At 41.2% G+C, this 23424-nt stretch overlaps 1 protein-coding gene and 1 non-coding gene across 18 annotated transcripts in view; one reads left to right on the forward strand and one right to left on the reverse strand.

Moving 5' to 3' along the window:
* The window catches only part of SRPK2 (SRSF protein kinase 2), a 258055-nt gene that overhangs the window by 98331 nt on the left and 136300 nt on the right, over window positions 1-23424 (forward strand). For 4 of the 17 annotated variants that reach the window (XM_045494517.1, XM_045494508.1, XM_045494514.1 and 1 more), the window contains exon 3: window positions 3367-3430. The exons of 10 other annotated variants lie outside the window; for them this stretch is intronic. In XM_045494517.1, the coding sequence (XP_045350473.1) occupies window positions 3393-3430 (38 nt within the window). In that variant the 5' untranslated portion in view covers window positions 3367-3392. Of the gene's footprint in view, window positions 1-3164; window positions 3431-3979; window positions 4012-23424 lie in introns of those variants that run through there. 3 more of the 17 variants (XM_045494521.1, XM_045494522.1, XM_045494515.1) reach the window with 3 other exon arrangements.
* LOC123607839 lies at window positions 15975-16081 on the reverse strand. The gene has a single exon (XR_006716954.1). It is a non-coding gene; the product is annotated as a U6 spliceosomal RNA (small nuclear RNA).

A 23424-nucleotide genomic window follows, 5' to 3' on the forward strand; every position in this document is an offset into this window, starting at 1 on the left:
TGACAAAAAAAAAATCAACCATAATTTTAAATCTGCTTATTCAAACTACACAAGTGCCACTCGTTTATTTTCTTTGTGAAATAAAGAAGTGTGGCCTTAATACTCACTGGCCTGAATGAATAAAGGGGAGACCCTAGATGGTTGAATAAATATGTATTTTTGGGGTTGTTACGATGGCCGCTTCGGAAGAACCTGAGGAGTGGTAGTGAAGAGAGTAATTTAGAATTGGTGGGGGTTGATGGGGGTGTAGCATTTTAAAGTGTAACTATAAAAGCAGACTGGATCTCTACATCCGTTCATAGACTGAAATATGTTCTAGAAGGGTCCAAGATTTACATGCAAAGTGAATTATAAAGCGTTATTTGTGGAAAATGGGACGATTTTAAAAAACCGGTGTGGGGAAAGTCTAAATGTGACAGGAAGACCATCATTCATAAAGAGAAAGACCGGTGGACTTAATTGCAAAAAAATGAAGGATAGGGTCATAGATACTGTGAATAAAACACAGAAACTAATTTTGGGGGAATGTTTGTAGTGTGTGTAAGAGAGTGTGGTCACGGTAGATGACGCAAGTGATCAGAGGTTCAGAAGGCTGAGGTCCTTAGCCAAGGGTTTGTGGAAGTCCTACGAACGTGAACATCGAAGCCCCCCGGTACTATGGCAGGTATTGTGGTGGAGTAAGACTCAATGACATGGCTTCTGGGGTTCTCAATGGATGCGGGGAATAATTAGACCACGGATGGTATTGGTAAGGAGGAGTAGGTAGTAGACTAGAAATGGACCTTTTGGGGGGGCGCCTGGGTGGCTCAGTTGGTTGAGCTTCCGACTTCAGCTCAGGTCATGATCTCACGGTTTGTGAGTTTGGGCCCCGCATCAGGCTCTGTGCTGACAGCCCGGAGCCTGGAGCCTGCTTCAGATTCTGTGTCTCCCTTTCTCTGCTCCTCCCCCACTTGCACTCTGTCTGTCTGTCTCTCTCTCAAAAATAAACAAACATTAAAAAAAAAGAAACGGACCTTATGGGCCTCAGAGGATACAATATTCATATAGTATTTGTAAACATTCCTGAATGTTTTAGTCCTTCAGGAACTAGAAACATATCTGAAGGTTTGAAGAAAATGTGAAAAACATGTTAGAAACCTGTCCATGTATTACTGGAAACCCTTTTGGCTTGGAGCTCTCAGAGCTTTAACTTTTCTTTCTGATGTTTGTAAGATGGGCATACACTTCCTGAGAACTGTGTGGTTTAAATTGGGTGTCTTTCAGCTTATGTGCACAGATGATCTGCACACTGAAGGGTGAATCTTTTGTCTTTTTGGAATGAACAATTACCATGATGAAGAAGGATTCAAGTGTAACCTCATTTCTGACATGGCTAGTTGATAAACTGAGAATTACACAGGGAGACTGAGATACAGATTAAAGTTAAATTTCCACATAAAATCAAACTATAGTGATAAAAAGCTGCATGTTGATGTTGATAGTAAGGAGAAAGTAGATCAAAACTGTGGACAAGCTCTTTAAAATAGGACAGACCTAGTATACCTCATTAACTCCTTCGACAAATATTTATTTAGGATTACTGTCCTTTGCTAGGCACTACTTAGCAGACACAGGGCTTACTATATGGCAGGCACAACACTACATCTACATGACTTTCATGGATTACCGTATTTCATACGGCTCACAACAGCCCTTTATGAGCAGTTGCTATCCCCATTTTATAGGAGAGGAGATAGAGGCTTTTAGAGAGTCTCATTAATTTCCCCAAGGTCATAGGGCTGTTAAAAATGCTGGAGGAGCCTGCCTTCAGGTCCAAGGCTGCTGGTGGCCAAGGCTGAGCTCTTCTTAAACACTGCTCTTTTTAAACCGGCGGGAGGGGCATTACTGAGCATTCTCTGTGGCACCCGGTGCCAGACTCTGTAATCCACGTAAGAATCCTTGAGGTAAGTTTCAGTATCATCATCTCGTCTTAACCACTGTGCTGTGTGCTCTCCCCAGTGGTTAGGTAATTTGGCCAGAGCTGTGGTAGATTCTGTTCTCTAAACGGACGTTCATGCCAGCTTTATAGTGCCCGTTGGATGAAGTTGTAAGCTTAAACAATTCGGAAATCCCTTATTTTAACAACATTGAAAAAAGATATTTCTGAACAGGTCCATTGTATCTTATGCAACTAATTTTTATTCCCTTTTCCTATTCCTTTGATTTCTGTAGTCAAGATTCTTACAAATTAAAATGTGTTTTACCTCTAAGAAAAAAAATGCCCTGAAACTGTTAGCTCTAGTTTGATATCCTGAGACTGCCTATAGCAGTATGTCAGTGGCCAGGTGTTTTATTTTTGGTATGTGAACTTTTTATTATGCATGGGAATAGGAGTGGGAAAACGGCTTTGCGTGTGAAATAGTTTGGGTAATGGGACCATGTCAGTTTTATTCACGTAAAATTACGTGCTTTTCGGTCAGTCATTAGTATTTTTAAAGGAAATGTGTTAGGTTTTATTTTCCTTCTCTTTTCCTTCTCCCTTTTATTTTTACCTCTCCTTTGCTTTTGGTCTGTTGTCTCTGTCTCTCTTTTTTTTTCTTTTCCTCCAAACCAGTATCAGCAATTATCTTTTAATTAAATTGAACTGGCGCTTACATTTCTGTTGCAGATGGCATTGTCAGTCCTTTCCTAAAAGGACAAGTATATTATCTGCTCGGTAACTGGGTGTTGCTGTTCACTTGTGCTGTACTGCGAAGGAGGAGGGGAGAATTAAGGTGTAAAATACAAGTCTTTTTCTGAAGGAGTTAAGGACAAGATGTTAAACACATTCTTTAACTAAAGACGGTCAAGAAATTCTAAGAAAGGTTAAAAAAATTTTGATCTATAAATTGGGGTTCTGGTTTAATATTTCATTCTTAAGTGACAAAAATGATTCACTGAGCCATATTTTTCAGGGCTGGTGAAATAGAAGTAGCCCAGGGTTGCACATCTGTTCTTTACAGCCTGTGACTTTATTATCCAGGCTTCTCAGATTATCCAGTGTATCCAGTCCAGTTGTGAGCATTTCTTGTTTGTATTTTAATTTGCTGCATTTGAAATCTTCTTGCAGATCCATGCTGGTTCTACCTTAAAAAAGAAAACACCCCTCCGCTTAAAAGAAATGGTACTTCCTGCTTTCATAAACAGTCATGTGCATAGTTTAGCAAGGCCTGGTGCCTCTGGAGCTTTTCCCTTTATAGCACCATCGAATCCCAGTCCTAACAGAAGTACTGCGAATCTTGTGGCCTCTTTTTGAACAAAAGGGATCAGAGACGAAAAATCTGTTGATATAAAGCTTGAAAGCAAGAGCAGGCAATCTTGGTTGTGAATATTTTCTGATTTTTCCAGAAATCAAGCAGAAGATTGAGCTGCTGATGTCAGTTAACTCTGAGAAGTCGTCCTCTTCAGAAAGGTACAGCTACATCTCTTGCATGAACAATTAATGGTGTAGCATTGCTAAGAAACAAGCAGGACGTATTTTTTTCTTGTCAAGTTTGCTGTATAACGTATCGTACTGCATGCCGGTCATTGTGCTGTGTCGAAGATGTGTATTTGGGCAGGCTGTTCTGCTTTTACAAAGGGTAATTGATTTTTTAAAAAATAGTGAAGCTTAATCAGCTGCAGCATGCACACCATCGCACAGCAGAGCGCTAGTTCATGTGTGACAGCTGTTGAAGGCTTTAAAAAATAATTTACTTCGCTACAAAACAAAAATCTTGCTTTCTTTAAGGAAATATTAGTATTAGATTTTCTTCCTATGTTTGGAGATGGTTGCTACACAAAATCACATTATTTGTAAGATCTAGGTTAAAAATACTTGGCTTTTGGTGTAATAAATATTTTCTTACATGGAAAGGGAGTGCCATTTGTAAATAGCTTAGGAATTGCAAACCCACAGATTAGTCACATTCTGAAAGAGAGATATGATGCTTCTTCAAGTCTGTGCTAGGAAATGGAACAGTCACTGCATGCAGTAATGGTTCATGCCTGCAGGTAAGGACAAAATGACTCAGAAGTATTTTTAAAGCAATTATTTTGTCTGTCAATCAAATGATTATACCTGTAAGGAGATATTTCCTTAAAATGGCTATTTTACTTAATAAGTGGAATAAAGGTATTTTTATCTCAAGCCAGAAATGAGGCTAATAATATAGTTGCCTATATTGGTATGTAAATACTGTGTTCACTTCTCTTTGCCAAAATTGTGTATACTACATAATGTTTTAAATGGAGGTTCTTGGGCATACAGTTGATGCTTACCCTTCTCTTGGTTACCTAATAGTTTATATTTTATGTTGATATTTTATATTGAAGGTGTGTTGATTTGTCTCGTCCGTGGTTAGTTTTGAGGTTATCTTTTTCATAGATTTAATATTTAGGAAAATATTATGGAGACATGATTTAGTACTTGAGGAAGATAGAGGAAAAGCACTGGGGAAAAAAATGAGGTGAACAGCCTACCATGGTAAAATGGATTTAATTAAAGTACACTAGTGTATGGAGGACATGATCTGATGGCAAAATGATGACATTAAATCGATTTATTAGTGTAATTAGGGGAAAGACTTCTGGCTATAATTTAGGGCATTACAAATAAGATGTTAACTGCTTTCTTTAGAAATTGAAAATAGAAAAATTTCTTGACATGTGTGTTTATTTTCACGTAGCTTCTAACTCCTGGTTTGTGGCTAGCCATCCGAGTTTTTAAACATTCTGTTTGCTGAGATGAAAAACAATCTTCAGCCTTGTGAATGTTCAGCCAGTAAAATGGTGGTGTTGGGAAGGGGAGAGGGTGGTGGTGTAAATAGTGAGCGGTCCGGGCGCCAACTGTGATGTTAGAGTTCTGTTACCAGGGAAGAGCATTCTCAATGGGATGGCAGCAATGATTATGTTAGCTTTTTTGAGTAGCATGAATTCTCTATTGATAAATTGAATGTTGAACAGAATGGAAGAATATTAGTGAGAAACAAGTTAGGAATGGATGAGGTTTCTCTAGTTAAAGGAAAGATTCTAAAATATTTTGGTGATTACATTTACTTATTATTATTATAACAATAATAATTTATTATTTTTTAAATCTTTATACCTAAGCTCCTGTAGTTAAATTTGATGGAAACAGAGGATGCATGTGGTCATGGTTTTAAAGTTCAGAAACCAGCCACTATGCTTGTGACAGCTTTATACACAGTTTTACCAGAGCTTGCTTGCTTTGTTTGTTATTCTTTTGGGGGTGCTTAGACATGTATATGGCAGTTGTGATATGCTGACTTAATGGGTGATAAATCTAATTTATGGGTCAGCCAACACTTTGCAAACATAGAAGTTGTTTCATTAATGTAAATACATTAAAAATAGAAGTTACTTCTTTTTTCTCCTCTTTGTAAAAGGCATACAGTGATGAGTAGTCAAATGATTTGTCTTTTCAATGTGTTTCAAAGAATTTGAAAAGCAAGAATGTAAAGTTTAAAAAAATTCATAGCCTAGTAGTGCTATATCCTGCTCACGCATTTCTATTGTATCATGTAACATTACTGTCACATTCTTCATTCAATTCCTTGTTCACCGGTTACTTAATTTTAAAAGTCTTCGACTTTTTTTTTTTTTTTTTTTTTAATTTAGCTGTTTGAGTCAAGGCCTGAATTCAGCTATTTGGAATTTCATATGGTCAGTATTCCACATGGTTTTTTGGGTAGAAATGATGAAGAAACCCTGCTTCTTTAAAAGAGGGGAGGAAGCTGCTTTGCAAGAAACCAAAACTTACCATTTGGCACAAATGATTTCGTTCACTGTCTGCAGGATAGAATGATCTTTTGATATTTCAGACCACTGAGTGGAGTGGAAATGCAACATTTTTATAAGTAAAAATATAGTAACTGTAAACAGCAATGTGATGTTCCTAATAATTCTTCCATCTCCTACTATTTTTAACCCGCTTAGTGAGAATTGCTAGCCCTGTGTGACAGCTAGTATTGGTTGAATTAATTCTTGCTCAGACAGTTTTGTAAAACGGGAGAAACAAAACAAAAAATAAATTTATTTCTGTAGACTTAGGGTTCTTCATTGAAAAATACGAATACGATTTGAAGCAGTATATGGAATTTTGAAAATTGTTTTGGAACCTAAATTAGAAAAGATGTTTTCTTAATGGATCTCAATACCACCTTGAGATTTAAGATTGTATTTTTACCTTTAAAAGAAGAGTGGGGGTCCATCTAAATGTTCTTTTGTAGGGGAGGTGGGGAGTACTGTTCAGAATGGCTGACTCAGGGGACAAAGTCCAGTGGGGTGACAGAAAGTTATAATTCTATTTTTTGGTTTTACATTTCAGAGAAAGGGGAAAATGTCAACTTACTCAATTATTAAATTAAGGACAGAGAATATTATTGAATGAATTAAAAAGACAAAAACAAATGATGCCTGATTTGTATGTTATTACCAGCTAAGAGGAACACGTATCCGTTGCAAGAGAGCCCCCTTCTGCAGATTTTAGGAGCACATCCTACTATGAGTATTTGCTTTTTAATTGCTGCCTGTTGAATGAATGAATGTATTCATCTTAAACATGGTAGTGACAGGGCCAGGCACAGTTTTACTTCCTCACCTACCCCCATTTAATGAAAAAAAGAAAGCTGTGAACATTTATTTGATATAAAAACTAGGTTTTCAAGTTTTTGTTTCTTCTTGACTTAGCCATAACACTTCTGGGATTTGGAAATTTATGGAGTGGAGTAGGTGGGAAAGAGGAGGAAAAGGAGTAGTAATCATGATAATATCTAGAAAAAAGATAATCATTTCTTAAACATTTCCACATGCAAGTTTTAAATGAGGAGAGAGAGAGAGAGAGAGAGTGTGAGTGTGTGTGTGTCTGCGTGTGTCTGCGTGTGTCTGCCTGCCTGCCTGCCTGCCTGCTGTGGGGAAGACTCTGGCAAATCAACCTCAAAAGATCCTGAGTGAGCAGAAGGCACTTTGCTCTATTAAAATTTTGGACAAACTGTGTTGCTACTTCTTCAGTGAACTCATGAACAAAATTGGACAATTCTTTATCAGTGAGAAGAGTTGAGCCCAGAGTGCTCAGAGAGAGGATTCCCAGTGTTTCCGGGCTGACTCCAGGGAGGCCTGTGGAGTTTGTGAGGGGAAGGAAGGTCTCGAGAAGCTGGGGAACCTATGTTCACACAAAGCTTTGGCCACATTTGCTCTTGTGAAACGTAAATGTTGTTGTAATTAATAAAGTTCACAGTCAGTCAAAAGTTGTTGTAATAAAGTTCACAGTCAGTCAAAAGTTAACTAAGTAGCAGTGCCTACTATTGTATTTTCTCAGGTAACAGATAATAAAAGGATAATTTCGCACTTGCATGAGAGAGAGAGAGAGGGAGAGAGGTTGAGAGAGAAAGAGATATTTTGGTGATTAAAGGGGTCTTTATCCTGGAAGAGATAGGAAGTGCAAGCCTGGATCATTAGCATCCCACTTGAATTTAGAAATTGCTAGCTGCCTTTTTTTCAGGAGGAGAGAGAAAGGAAGAGGGAGAAAGTATCATAAAAATATTTATGCTATGGCCTATATCCTGCCAATGCTGTGTAAACAGGATTGGTAAGAAAGGTTAGAGATTGTTGCCCCTACCCCAGTAGAAGAGGGGCATTTGAAACACATAAAGAACCTGTGCTATTTTTGTGTGTGTATTTTAATTCCTTTTCTTATTTTGGAGCCTCTTAAGTGAAAGAAAAAAGGGCATATGATAATGATGCGTGGTTGCAGAAAGCAAAAAGAGAAGCCTGGAAGAATAAGGGGAATGGGAGGGAAAACAAAAACATCAGGATGGGACCACCTGGAGAAAGAAGTAAGTGTAGGATATTTGGTGGAAAAGGATCCAGGACCAAGGCGTCTTTTATTTGCTCTTATGTTGAACGTATTTTCCTCCATGTCTCTATGGTGTGAACTAAGAGCAGTCATGGAGGATAGCCAAATTTTATTAAAAATTCCCCCTTCTGGGGCGCCTGGCTGGCTCACTCAGTAGGTCGAGATGCGACTTTGATCTCAGGGTTGTAAGTTTGAGCTCCATTGTTGGGTGTAGAGATTACTTAAAAATAAACAAATAAATCTTAAAAAAAAAAAAAAATTCCTCTTCATTGTAGTGAAGAGGCAGAGGTAGTTAGTGGTGACAGCTTTTCCCTTGCTCGTTCTCACCTCTGCCTCTGTCTGTGTTTGCGGGTGTACTTGAGAACCACTTTCTCTGAGGGGTTAGAAGAGATGACCGTGGCTGGTTGTGTTTTCTCCCTCTGCTCAGTCCTTATACTTTCTGCTGTTTTCATTTAATTTTTAGTAATATGTTTATTGAAGATATCTATGGGAAAGTGCACAGATCATAGATCATTATGAAATCCAATTATTTTTTTCTCTTTTGTTGTTTATGTTTTATGTGTTGTATCTAAGAAACCCTTGCTAAGCCCAAGGTCACTATGATTTTCTGCTAGGCTTACCTAAAAAAAGTTTTTGACTTTTAATATTTTAAGACTTTGATTCATTTTGGGTCTTTTTAAATTTTATTTGTTTATTTAGAGAGAGCGTGTGTGCACACTTGAACGGGAGAGGGGCAGAGAGAGAGAGAGAGAGAGAGAGAGAGGGGATCCCAAACAGGCTCTGCACTGTCAGCACAGAGTCCGATGCGGGGCTTGAACTCGTGAACCGTGAGTTCATGACCTGAGCCCAAATCGGGTGCTTAACCGACTGAGCCACCCAGGCGCCCCTATCTTGGGTCTTACTTAGTATTAAAATAAAGATGAGGCTATTTCCACATCTGACTGTTCATTTATATCTGCCCTTGAGCGTTACATGCAAATAGAAACCCTCCGTACATGCGTTACATTGCGCTACGCTCATTTTTTGTGTGCAGCAGCGGCAGTTAGTTCCGTCTCCTTGCTGTGCGGTATTCACTTGAATGTGCCTCGCTTTATGTATCCATTCTACTACTGATAGGCATGCGGGACGTCTGCAGTTTGTTAGGATTGCCGCTCCTGTGAGCATTTGTACACCTGTCTTCTGGGGAGTGGATCTATGCCTGCACTTCTGCCGTGTGTGTACCTGGGAGCACGGTTGCTAAGTGTTAGCGGACATTGCCAGTTTTCCAAAGTGAATGTGCTAGTCTGCAATCACACCAGCCTGCCCCAGGTCCTTGTTCGCTTGGTATGGCGCATATCCTTTACCTCTGCCTTCCCATGTCTTTTCCCTTCCCCTTTTCTTTCTCTCTGTTAGAATACTGATGGGTCAGGGGCCTGGGTGGCTCAGTCAGTTAAGCATTTGACTCTGGATTTCGGCACAGGTCATGATCTCACAGTTCGTGAGTTCAAGCCCCGCATCAAACGCAGCTCCACAGAGCCTGCTTGGGATTCTCTCCTTCTCTCTCTGCCCCTCCCCTCCCCTCTCTGTCTCTGAAAATAAATACAATAAACTTAAAAAAGAAGAATTCTGATAAGTGTGCCAGTGTGAACGGGCAGAATTAGATGCAGATAAGGGCAGAATTTTTGAGGAGAAGTAGATGCAGATAAGGGACTGTTTCTCAGTACCAGCTTTCATGAAGGAGATCAGAGTTAAAAGTTGAGACCAAATGGGAACCAGCCACGAAGTGTAGTCAGTCATCTGAGGTACTGCCCTCCCACTGACTGATTCGGAACTGGATCCGAGAGGCCACAGCTGTTACCATTAGTTTTCAGACTTGGTTTGAATACCAAAATTATTTCTTTATTTAAGCCTTATTAGAAGCCTGTCATGCAAAACAGAAAAGAAAAGCTTGGGGTGAGAACCAGGGAAGTAATCTGGGCCTCAGTTTTGGTGCTCAGCCATCCCATCCTTGAGAGCCCTTCCGTTGACCTCCAGTCTTCTTAAACCCTTCAGGTGGACCACCTTGGGTCTAACCAGGAAATTATGACATTTTTGATATGTCCCAATCAAAAATAAATTTTTTTTAATGTTTATTTTTGAGAGAGAGAGAGGAGACAGAGTGCGAGCAGGGGAGGGGCCTAGAGAGAGGGAGACCCAGAATCTGAAGCAGGCTCCAGGCTCTGAGCTGTCAGCACAGAGCCCGATGTGGCGCTTGAACGAACTCTCGAACAGTGAGATCATGACCTGAATCGAGGTCGAATGCTTAACTGAGCCACCCAGGCACCCCTATATGTTCCAGCCTTATATCAACTTTTTATAGTGTTAAATTTGTAGAGTGTTACATTTCATATTGTTCATAGTCTCTAAAATTTCAGTATCCTATGTCTGAATAAAATTGTACTAGTGTCTTTTAATTTCTGTTAGGAAAATAAAACAAACCTGGACAATTAGCTGAGCTTCCTTCCTGTTGGTCATTACTTACGTGGTCTAGATGCAGTAATTTCTAGGTTATTTTGTTTGTTACCAATTTAAACTTTGATTCTGACACTTCTTTGGAGGGTTGCCACATCACAGCCCACACAGACCTTTCAGAACACCAGTCTGCTCAGGCCAGGTCACTCTCCACTTTACATACCCTTCAGCCCTCTTCCCACTGTTCTTGGCATAAAGGAAAACTCTGTATCTGGGTCAGTGAGCACCCACATTGTCCATCCCAACCGCAGACTCCTCTGACTCCAGTCCTCTCTTGCTTTGCTCTTTTGCTGCTCCTATCCTTCCCATCTCAAGGAAGCCCTGCCTAGGTCAAATTACACTTGTTATAAGCCCTTCCAGAACCATGTACCTCTCCTTTGTAGCATTTGTCACAGCTGCTGTTTGACAGAGGGGAGTATCAATGACATTTGGTCTACTTACTGGTGTACTATTAGCCCTGACTTATGATCTTAAATATAGAAGTGTTTTCATTAGAGAATATTTTTATATCATCATTTGCAGCTTGCAAATTAGGAACCTTATGGGAAGACCTTTTTTGGTATAGAGGGAGTCATTTATTTTTATGGTATTGTTTTAGATTAATAAAGTATAGCTGTACGTGGTCATAGTTATATATAATCCTATGTTGTCAATTGTAGTCATAAGCTAATTTAATTTGAAGTGTCAAGGTTACAAATCTTAGGTTTTTCTGTCACCATAAAAATGCACAGTTTGTTATTACATAAATATTTTTTACGTTTGTTACAATGTAAAATGGACATTAAAGTAAATCTGAACGCTTCCCATCTCTTTGCCAAACTGGTAACATCAAACCAGAGCCCTTCATCTCCCAAGTGTCAGTATTGTGTATATCACCTCAGTGCTCTTTGTCGTGGTTGTACTCCATCCTTTACTGTTACTTAGTATCATGTTCTTTGTGTTTAGTTGTGGCAAGATGCACATAACATAAAATTTGTATAATGCTTTTTAAAAGTTAATTTTCTTTAAAAGGAAATCTCTGTATCCCTACCAGAACCTTTAAAAACAATTACTGTTAAATCCTGTCCAGATTCTGTTGTCTGATAAAGGCTTAGGCCTGTGCCATATGCTCCCTCTGTTTACAAGGGAAATTAAATTGGCAAGTGTCATAAAGGAGCTTAAGTGTATGTGTTAGCACCAAAGTGAGACATGCTGTTTGATATACTCAGACAGACTGAAAGAAGTTGGGAAAAGCATCACTTTCTCAGTGTGCGGTTCATTGTAATTCAGTCCCAAGTCCCAGGTACCGTATTACCTAACGTGGGTTTGTACCCCAGCAGCAGCACTTCCTCTTCCCTGTGGGATCTGCCCCCCCCCCCCCCCCCCAGATGGTAGATCAGGGAAGTTTGAACAAATGTGCACTGCTCTTGTAAGAATAACAATGACAACAATAAAAAATAACTCTCCTTCTAACAGTCATATTGCAGATTCCCTTTGGAGCAGAATTCCTTATGTGCCAATAGCTGGAAGAAATTAAAGACTGATTTTAGTGTAGCTTACGTTTGTCATCCATCCATCTTCTGTGCGTCCATCCAGCATTTATCAGCAGCGACTGTGCACTGCCCACTCAGTGATGGGGAAATCAGGGGCCAGCAAAGGCAGCACAGAAGCCTAGGCTCTGTGTAGAAGAGGCTTTGGTGGGTGGCCTCCCCCTCACCTAACTTGGGCAGTTTCGTGGGCATCTAGTCATGGACCACACCAGCGGGAAGCTCTTGGCATTTGTTGAAAGAATTACAGATAACCAATAATTGCATTTTGGGTGAACTTACATGGAGGCTAGAGCTGTATACAGTGTAAGGATTACAGACGTTTGCCAAAGGCAAATAGTGATGCTTTTGAGACGAGTGAGGACCAAGGGCCAGATGCAGACTCTAGAACACTAGAGACCACAAACCCATGTAAAGAGCTAGCTGCTGCTATACTGAATTAAAACGAGGGGAAAAGAGACTGAAAACTGGGGAGAGGGAGGCCAGAGAACTCCCATCCTTTCATATTCTTCAAAGTCTAAAATAAAACACAGGGCACCTGGGTAGCTCAGTCGGTTAAGCGTCAGACTTCAGCTCAGGTCATGATCTCAAGGTTCATGGGTTCGAGGCCTGCGTTGGGCTCTGTGCTGACAGCTCAGAGCCTGGAGCCAGCTTCAGATTCTGTGCCTCCCTCTCTCTGTCTGCAGCACCCCCGCCCCCCCCCCCCCCCGCCGTCTCTCTCAAATACAGACATTAAAAATAAAACAAAATTGTCTTTGTAAATTACTCTGCACATTTATGGTAGCAAAGCTATTGGAAATAAATGGTTTGCAGTATGAGAGTATTAAATTTGTTATAGTTTATCCAGTGTAAGGAATATGACACAGGGATTAAAACATGATGTAGAAGATTTAATAACAGTGTTATTAAAAGGCATTGTAGAAAAACAAGAAAGGTGAAAAACAGGCGATAAAAAACTACTAAAGATGTTCCCACTTCTGTAAGCCCAGAGTGTGTGAGGCTGTGTGTGTATGTGTGTACGTATAAAAAGAGCCTGTGCACACAAATAACATGGTTTGCAAAGACACACCGCATGAAGCTATGATGCCTGGTACGGTTACACATCTGTCCTTTTGGTTGTAGGTATGTGGTACAGTTTTTATAATGGCATGCTGTGTTTTTGAGATCAAATGTTTGTAAAGAACCCGTGTTCCTCCAGAATAAATAAGTAAATAAAGAGGTGGTTGTGGATCAGCTCTTGCTGGCTACTGCCTTGTGGAAATCCAGGCCAAATTTTGCCAGCTTTTGTGATTTTTGTGAGAAGTTGACTACTTTTTTCTGTCAGAGCTCTCATTTTAGTCTTATTTATTTATTTATTTAGTTAGTTAGTTAAAGATTTTTACTTAGAAGTAATCTCTACCCGTGCGGCTTGAACTCACAACCCTGAGATCAAGAGTTGTTTCCCCCACTGACCGAGCCAGCCAGGAGCCCCAGATCTCTCCTTTTAAATGATGGCACAAATTAAAAAACAAAACAAAAACTCGTGCCAGCCTCAAACGAAAAGAATGTCTGCCATCTAAATTCAGCTCATGGTAAACAGTTTTCTTCTGTGCTGTATAGCACATTGATTTACAATCTGTGAGCCACAGACCTGTGCAGACTTATAGGAAAGGATTTTCAAGTCCTGTGAGTACTATAAACATTCATTATCTGTAGATTGAAGGCATGCACATCAAACTGTTGTTGTACTAAGAACTGTATCTCTGGGTTTTTCTGATGTTTGAAATCTGCACAAATACTGGTGAGCACTGTTCTAATAACCATATGCTAAGGTACCAGAATTCAAGAAGATTTCAACTGTTTGGAGTAGGAAGGGCCCCTGAGAGACATGCATTTCTCAAGCTGGGAAGGTGTTCTGTCCATTCATTCATTCTACACGTAGTACAGTACCCACTGTGCTGGGACCTAACCTTCAATAAATTAACCTGAAAATTACAGAGCTAGAACAATATCCTGCTGCTGCAAATGCCACCTCATCCTTTTTCTCCTTTCCCCTTTTCCTTCTTTTACCGTCTTTCTTTCCCCCCCTCCACCCACACTCCCCCCAACAAAAAGATTTGGAGGCTAGTTAGAAGAAGATCTACAATGCAGTAGAAAAAGGGCCAGAGAAAATGCAGGTCAGACTAGAAGGTTACGATGGCGGATAGTCAGAAGCACGCGTCGCCAGTTATGTGGCATTTGCTGTGCACCTGCTGATGGTGACCTGCAAATTTGGCTTTGAGTCTCCTGGCAGCCAAACTAAGGAAAAAAATAGTGTTGCTTATTCTCTATAAGGAGAAAAATCTACTAGTTCCTACAGAAGAAGTAAACCTTTTCTCTAACTTAATCGTTACGTATTATTTAACATAATCCTTTTCAGAAGATATGTTTTCCGTTTTTGAAAATTCAGATAAAAAGAACACAAAAAGCACCATACTTTCATCATAAAAGGTCAGTCTCTAGTATTAATTTTTTAAGTTTAATATTATGTTTTAGTGTAAGTAGATCTATAAAAATCAAGCAGACATACTTTCACAGCATTACCATCATCAACAAGAAAACCCAACATCACAGGGGCGCCTGGGTGGCGCAGTCGGTTAAGAGTCTGACTTCAGCCAGGTCACGATCTCACGGTCCGGGAGTTCGAGCCCCGCGTCAGGCTCTGGGCTGATGGCTCAGAACCTGGAGCCTGTTTCCGATTCTGTGTCTCCCTCTCTCTTTGCCCCTCCCCCGTTCATGCTCTGTCTCTCTCTGTCCCCAAAATAAATAAACGTTGAAAAAAAAAATTAAAAAAAAAAAAACCCAACATCACACTGGCACATTACTCTGGAATTGGCTTTTTACATTATCATATGAGGTCTTTCTTAGGTTATTAAGTAATCTTCTGTGGGCATTTTTTTAAATTTTTTATTATTTTTTATTTTTTTAACGTTTTTTATTTATTTTTGAAACAGAGAGAGACAGAGCATGAACGGGGGAGGGGCGGAGAGAGAGGGAGACACAGAATCGGAAGCAGGCTCCAGGCTCTGAGCTATCAGCCCAGAGCCCGACGCGGGGCTTGAACTCACGGACCGCAAGATCGTGACCTGAGCTGAAGTTGGACGCGAAGTTGGACGCTTAACCGACTGAGCCACCCAGGCGCCCCTGTGGGCATTTTTTTATGGTATCATTTTTAAAGGCTGCATAGGACTGAGTCCATGATATGGATAGGAATACCATAATTCTTTTTATTGAGTCTTGGTCTTAGAAATGGAATCACTTAGAAAAGCCAGCTTGTAAGGCTCTCGGTCGGGAGTGTTAAATTGCCTCTGCAAAGCTGGAGCTTTACACTCTTACGGGCAGCGTGTAAAGGACCTTTTTGCTTACACTCTCATTTTGGAATCTCAGTTGTTTTTTTTCGAGTGTTCTATAGATGATGGTTGACAGTATACTAGACACTGTTGACAGCAGTCCCCTCTGCTTCTTAGCTCTTCTCTCTCGTAAAGCCACCTGTTACCGTGACACCTTCAGCGTTCCGCTGGGTGTGCATAAATGAAAGCCAAGTCCATACAGTCAACTTTAACAAACTCAGAGGCAGTAGATTCTTTAAAAAAATTTTTTTTCAACGTTTATTTTTTTGGGGACAGAGAGAGACAGAGCATGAACAGGGGAGGGGCAGAGAGAGAGGGAGACACAGAATCTGAAGCAGGCTCCAGGCTCTGAGCCATCAGCCCAGAGCCCAACGCGGGGCTCGAACTCACCGACCGCAAGATCGTGACCTGGCTGAAGTCGGACGCTTAACCGACTGCGCCACCCAGGCGCCCCAGAGGCAGTAGATTCTTTATTCAGTCAAGCATTCATGAAATGCTTAAGGTATACTTAGTGCCTTTGTTAATGACTTTTAATTTTGTAAGGGATTTCAAGAAGTTGTATCGTAGAAGCTTCTCACCCCAGACAGATGACAAAACATGGCAGACTTTCCTTTTTTATTTTTATTTTTTCAGTATATGAAATTTATTGTCCAATTGGTTTCCATACAACACCCAGTGCTCATCCCAAAAGGTGCCCTCCTCAATACCCATCACCCAAAAAATATGGAACGCTTCATGAATTTATGTGTCATCCTTGTGCAGGGGCCATGCTAATCTTCTCCGTATCGTTCCAATTTTAGTATATGTGCTGCCGAAGCGAGCACCCTTTTTTATTTTTAAAAAGATGTACAGGAATTAAGATTCTCTAACCCTCCTTGTCAAACTAGGGCCTTGTGGATGTTCGGTAAGCATTCACTGACTCTGTTGTAAAACTGAATCACCTTTTTAGGCAAGATCTTCTTTTTGGCCAACTGCATTTTTCTCGCTAGAATTTGTGTTTTGGGGGGGGTGGAGGGTGGGGGAGGTAGGGGTGTGTGTACTTTGTAGAGCAGGAGGACGGAATGTGAAGTCCCAGTCCTCAGGTTAGTGTTGCACGCTGGGGAAATAGCATGTGAGAAATCAGAGTGAAGTGAAACATGGTGGTGCCACATGGGAACTTGAGATGATAATGTAAGGCTGGGAAAGAGGTGAAGGAAAGGGTGGGAAAAGAGGGGAGAGGATTCTTCTGTGCAGTGGTAAGCCTTTTGAATTTTAATGCTGAAGTTTACCAAGAGTCATTGATTGACAGGATTTAGCAAGGGAGACGTTCTGACCATGTTTAGAACATGCACACACTCCTGCGAGCATAAAGGTCTTTTAGGAAAGTCTTAAGAAACCCGTTTTCCCCTGTAAAATAGAAACAAAGGTTGCAAGATACGTTGCAGAGTTGATGGCAAAATGTTACTCATTTGCTCTGGAAAAGGGTGGAAACATTATGGCAGAATTTACCATTTGAATGACAGAGGGTGGATGAATGCCTTGATGCTTTGAGTGTTAAGCACTGAAATGGATTACCAAGAGAGGCTATGAAGTGTATTCCTCTCCAAGATTTTATAAAGAGGACGGTTCCTTATTTTTTTGGATGGATGGAGATGTCCTAAAGAGGTGGTTGGTCGGCCTGTCAAACCTTAAGTATTTTTTTCCTGTGTTATGTATGGTTAGTCATGATTACAGGATTTTTGTGGTTAATAAATTGACACCTTTTTTCCTGAGCTTTTGTAGTTGAAGCAAGATTGCATTGAGATTGTATCGATGATGGATTTATTGCTGTGGTGCTTTCTGTTTCAGCGTCGATGCAAGTATTCATTGCAAAGTGAGCAAATCCAGAAATCGTGTTTGGGTGTAATGAGCTGTGCAGTGTCCGGCCCATCGTCATGTTGTCCCTTCACTGCCATCACTCCTGAGTAGCTCCTGCTGCTCTCGCTGCCCTAAGGCCAGTCATGTTCTCAGCGGTAGCTTGGGCTTGGCATGGCAGTCCACCTGGCTCCTGGAGAAAAAGAAGACAGTTATTACCCCTGCTTCTCTCAGAGGTGCTGTAAAATATTTAACAGCCAGCGACAAAAATGAACTGCTTATCTGTGGTTCACCCTTCTGGTAGTTGGATGGAGTCACACATTTTATGGAGAATATGACAGGCCTTCTGATTTTTAGGACTAGATATTATGATGGATCTGTTTGTAGTGGTAGCTCAAAAAATTTTTAATGTTTATTTGTGTGTGCGTGTGAGAGAGAGCAAGAGCGCGCGCGCAAGAGGGAGGGAGGACGGGGGAGGGGCAGAGAGAGAGAGGGAGACACAGAATCCAAAGCAGGCTCCAGGCTCTGAGCTGTCAGCACAGAGCCCGATGCAGCTTGAACTCACTGACAGTGAGATCATGGCCTGAGCTGAAGTCAGAAGCTTAACTGACTGAGCCACCCAGGTGCCCCTGTAGTGATAGTTTAAATAAACTCAAGTGAGGCATTTCCCAAGAAATTTCTTTCAATCTAATGTTTTAAAGTAGATCTGAAGTTTACTTAAAAACATTTTTTTAAAGTTTATTTATTCATTCTGAGAGAGAGAGAGAGAGAGAGAGAGAGAGAGAGAGAGAATATGAGAGAATCCCATTGAGACTTTGCACCGACAGTGTGGAACCAAGCAGGTGCAAAGCCCGATGTTGGGCTTGAACTCATGAACCATGAGATCATGACCTGAACCAAAGTCAGATGCTCAACTCACTGAGCCACCCAGGCACCCTAAAGTTAACTTTTTCTAAAGTTGAGGCTCTGTCTAGTTACCTCATATGATTTGATACTTTTTGTAGTTTTGAACTTGAGAATTCCCGCTAAGAGTTCAGTGGCGTCACACCCTGCATGTGCATAAAGTGAATCCTGTGTGTTTCTGAATGTGAAATGATGGTGTGTCCCGCCTCAGTCTGGCACAGCCAGCCTTTTCTCCACTGGGGCAACACATCAGTGTCCCTTTGCACTGTTTGTTGCTTTGAGAGCAACAGTTGTGCTTTGAGAGGCATGTGGGCAACAAGGGCTCATGTGAAGAAATAGCAGACTTACACTTCATGTTTCCTGTCCTTCATGTTGGGAGTGATCACCACACTATGAAAATTGTCATTTTCCCTCTAACTTTAATACAGTCGGGATAGTGGAATGTAAAAGTTCACTTATGAATGATGTAACTCAGTTAGAATGACTCGTTTTATATTAACTAATCAAAAGCATTTCACTAGTTCTTGTGACCAGACATGTACAGATGAATATAATGGGGGAACAAAAAAGTCCTAGCCAGAAAAGAGCTTGGAGATCCCGCTCGTCCTCCATGCTTGTTTTCTGCATGAGGAAAACTGATGCCCAAAATGGTGAAGTGATTCATCTCAGGTTCCACATTGGACTCTTGTAACCAGTTACTTTCAGTACTTAAAGTGAAGGAATTTAGAGTCTTGGAACATTGTACAAAGAAATTGACCAGTTTACTTTTTCTTTAAGAAAACCGAGATTGGTTATGCTAAATTATACTAGTGTTGGTAGAATTAGAATTCTATAATTCTCTGCTCTAGCCGGAGAAGAGAGTAATAATCTCAGTGCCTTACAGTGCATTCTCCTGTTCACTGTTAATTTAATTCTTTCAACAGTTCTTGTAGATGTATAGTGTGGATGGCTCTCTCTTCACTTTCTAGGTAAGAAAACCAGTGTGTTTATGATTTCACAGTGTCACACTCCAGTTGGTGGTCGAGGTACTGCACAGCCAACCTCGCGGTTCCAACCTCTGCACCTCAGGGGTACAACCGACTGACAAAGATTTCCAGTGTTTCTATGTACGAGGTGTCCTGAGTCAGGTTGCATGCGTTTAATAAGAATATGCACCCCTCAGGTCCTTCTCCAGCAACTTGGGTGTCTAAGCACCAAGAAGGCAGAGAGACTAGGGTTGCCAATCTTGGCTGTGAAACAAAGCAAAGATGACTGGCACACCTGGACAGAATTCACGTTTTTGCTATCCTCTTCTCTTTATTTCCCATCTTGGCTTTACATAGAAGTCTTTAACCCCAAATCTGTTCTATGTGAAGAGAATTATGCAATTTCTTAGGCAAGAGGAGCAGTGACTCCGACCTTCTGGAATCCTAGGATCTGCCTCCTTTAAGTAGTGACAGCCTTTTAAGGGGAAGGTAAAAAAGATCATCAATACAATCAATTTTCATACCAAGAATTAAACTTCATTTTAGGGGGTACCTGAGTGGCTCGGTTGAGCGTCCAATTTTGGCTCTGGTCAGGATTTCACGGTTCTTGAGTTGGAGGCCTGCTGTTAGGCTCTGTGCTCATAGCTCAGAGCCTGGAACTTGCTTCGGATTCTGTGTCTCCCTCTCTCTCTGCCCCTCCCCTGCTCGCACTCTCTCTCTCAAAAATAAAACATTAAAACATTTTTTAAAATTAAAAAAATAACCCTTCATTTTAGCTACTGTCTAATACATTTTGTTAGGCACCATTTAATTGTCATATTTTGGGGGCACTTGGGTGGCTCAGTTGGTTAAGCGTCTGTCTTCTGCTCAGGTCATGGTCTCGTGGTTTGTGAGTCCGAGCCCTGCATCAAGCTCTGTACCGACAGCTCAGAGCCTGGAGCCTGCTTCAGATTCTGTGTCTCCTTCACTCTTTGCTCCTCCCCTGTTCATGCTCTCTCCCTCCCTCCCTCCCTCTCTCCCTACCCCCCTCCCCCCTCTCAAAAATAAACATTAAAAAAAAATTTTTTTTTAAATCGTCATATTTTGGGGCACCTGGGTGGCTCAGTCGGTTGAGTGTCCGACTTCGGCTCAGGTCATGATCTCACAGCTCATGAGTTCGAGCCCCGTGTCGGGCTCTGTGCTGACAGCTCAGAGCCTGGAGCCTGTTTCAGATTTTGTGTCTCCCTCTCTCTCTGCCCCTAACCCACTTGCATTCTGTCTCTGTTAAAAATAAGTAAACATTAAAAAAAAATTTTTTGTAAATAAAAAAAAATTGTCATATTTTGTTCAGTTAATGCTTAAAAACTTCAAACAATAAAATGAGAACCCTGTAAAAGGTGTAGCTCCTTTTGGGGGGGGAGGGGGATATATATGGTACTTAAGTGATTTTAAAAAAAAATTTATTTTTTTTACATTTATTTATTGTTGAGAGACAGCGTGAGCAGCAGAGGGGCAGAGAGAGAGGGAGACACAGAATCTGACGCAGGCTCCAGGCTCTGAGCTGTCCGCACAGAGCCTGATGCAGGGCTCGAACCCATGAACCGGGAGATCATGACCTGAGCCAAAGTCACATGCTTAATAACTGCCTGAACCACCCAGGCGCCCCAAGTACTCGAGTGATTTTTAATAGCTGCACAGGTATTATTGCACTTTGATGATGAGTGATAATAGTTTGGAAAGCTCATCATCATTTAGTCCATCCCATTCTCCTCCTGCTCTTCCTCATTTATTAATGCCTAATGGTCATCGAGTTAGGGACTTCTTCCAGACATGCTTTCAGTTAGTCCTCATAGCATTATTATCTCTGTTTCACAGATGGATTGTAGCTAACACCCAGAGCCACAGAGCTGATGAGTTTTAAGAAGTGCTTCCATTTTACAACACTGAATGTATTCACACTTCACCTCTAGAGAAAAACGGTTAATGGCAGGAGGAAAGACTTCTGTTAACATGCAGCCTTGTGCTGTAATTGTGAACCCATAGAGACGTGGTTTTGATTCCCAGTTCACATGGTACTGTAAGGACCAGGACCCTCCATTTTTCTCTGTAATCCACCAAATTTGAATGCCAGTAGGAGAGGCCCAGCCCCTGCCAGTAGCACAGGACCCACCATTTACTGTTGTGTTTCTTAGTGCTTCACACTCACCTACCTGAATTTTTTTTTTTTTTTACCGTTTTATTTTTTAATTAATCCCTACACCCCACGTGGGGCTCGAACTTAGAACCTGGAGATCAAGAGTTGCATGCTCTATTGACTGAGCCAGCCAGGCCCCTTCACCTACCTGATTCTTGCAGACATTTAAGCCATGAACTAGTCACATAAAGAGAAATCTTCCTTTATCTGGAAATACCACTCATCAGCAGATTTAACTCATACAGTCCCTCTTCTCCCGACAGTTGTAGATTACTGTTACTAACTGAATTGGTAAAATTTGTGGTAGTCTTCGGTATTTAAAATATCTGGCACTGAAATACATAGATACGCTTAACACAAAAGGTTTCTGTTGTTGGTTTGTAAAGAAGTTGGGGTAGAAGATGAACTACAAGCCATCCTCCTCAGTTTCTTTGGTTTCCCTTATCCAAACGTTGGCCCTTCCACAGGGTCTCTGTCCTAGGCCTGTTGCTCTTGCCTGCATTCCCTCTGAAGATGATCTCATCTGTTTCCATGGTGTTGAGTACCATCTGTGTGCTGATGACTCCCAAATTTATATCTCAGCTCTCCATTCTGAGCTGCAGACATATATATCCACCTGCCTACTTTACATCACTACCTAAATGCCTTTTGAAACCTAAAATGTAACTGGCCATGAATCAAACTCTTTATCTTGTTTAATCCTTCTTGACTGTGCTGATAGACAGGTTACATGGCCACTCTGTGCTTCACTTTTCTGTCTCATAAAATGTACTTGTAGGGGGAGGAGAGGGACTAAATAATTCTTTTGCTATATGGCTGCCCTCAGGGGCTCTAGGATCAAGGACAAAAATTACCCTGTATGTTTAAATGTTAAAGTTTTATCCTGCCTCTGTGGGTTTAAATGAACATTATAAATATCTTTGAAAGAAAGCAGAAGGCAACAGGAAATTTTATAAGGTCTATAAAAGGATAGAAAGAAGTTCCCTAATCTTGGCCCAGCAAATAGTGAGGATTTTTGCTGATGTGGACGGTTGACCTTTGAACAACATGAGTTTGAACTATGTGGGTCCCACTTATACACAGCTATTTTTTTTTTTACATTTCTTTTTTTAATTAAATTTTTAATGTTTGTTTATTTTTGAGAGAGAGAGAGAGAGACAATGCGAGAGGGGGAATGCAGAGAGAGAGGGAGATACAGATTCAGAAGCAGGCTTCAGGCTCTGAACTGTCAGCACAGAGCCCAATAGGAAGCTCAAACTCATGAGCCGTGAGATCGTGACCTGAGCCGAAGTCAGAGGTTCAACCAGCTGAGCCATCCAGGCGTCCCCCACCCACCTTTTTTTTTTTTTTTTTTTACACTTCTATAAGTGATTTTTTTTCCTTATAATTTTCTTAACATTTTCTTTTCTCTCCTTTTACCTTATTGTACGAATACAGTATATAATATACAAAATATGTGTTCATTATGGTATCAGTAAGGGTTCCTGTCAACAGTAGGCTGTTAGTAGTTAAGCTTTTGGGGAGTCTGAAGTTATATGTATGTGGCTTTTCCACTGTATAGTGGTCAGTGCCCCTAACCCTCAGATTGTTCAGAGGTCACCTGTGTATGTAACTTTCAAGGTTTTCTTTGTAGCAGCTACTGGAGCCGCTGTCATCTCTCTGCCAGACTTGTTGCTCATGTGACGACTTCTCCTCCTCCTCCTCCTCCTTCAGAGAAAGAGAGTATGAGTAGAGGGGAGAGAGGGAAAGAATCTCAAGCAAGCCCCATGTTCAGTGTGGAGCCCAACTCGGGGCTCGATCCCACAACCCTGGGATCATGATCTGAGCTGAAATCAAGAGTCGGATGCTTAACCCGTGGAGCCACCCAGGTGCCCCGCTTATGTTACTTCTTAACTGTCAAGCACAGTGTGGGGCCTCTGTGACCAGGAATGGTCCTTCTGTCTCTAAAATTTTGTCACACTGCTCATTTGAATTTAAAGAGTGAACATTTATAGCTTTGTATAGACTCAAAATCCTCAGCATTATGTGACCTCCTCATTTTTCCTCAGAGTCTACATCTGGTTGGTCACCGAGTCCTGTTAATTCCCTTGCAAGCATCCTTCCCAAACCCTGTGCTTCTCTGTGACCTTAGTGCACTGCTTTTATTCAGCCTTCCTGCCTCTGGCCTCCAGTGCTGCTCAGTCTCTTTGCTGCCTGTCACCAGCCCCTCCCCTTTGCCCATTGTGTCACCTCCAGGATCTCATTCCTACGAGAGACTTCCTGGTCAGGCTTGAGAAGGTCTTTTCACTGTTGG

The sequence above is a fragment of the Leopardus geoffroyi genome, chromosome A2, assembly GCF_018350155.1.
Source record: "Leopardus geoffroyi isolate Oge1 chromosome A2, O.geoffroyi_Oge1_pat1.0, whole genome shotgun sequence".
Lineage (NCBI taxonomy): Eukaryota > Metazoa > Chordata > Mammalia > Carnivora > Felidae > Leopardus > Leopardus geoffroyi.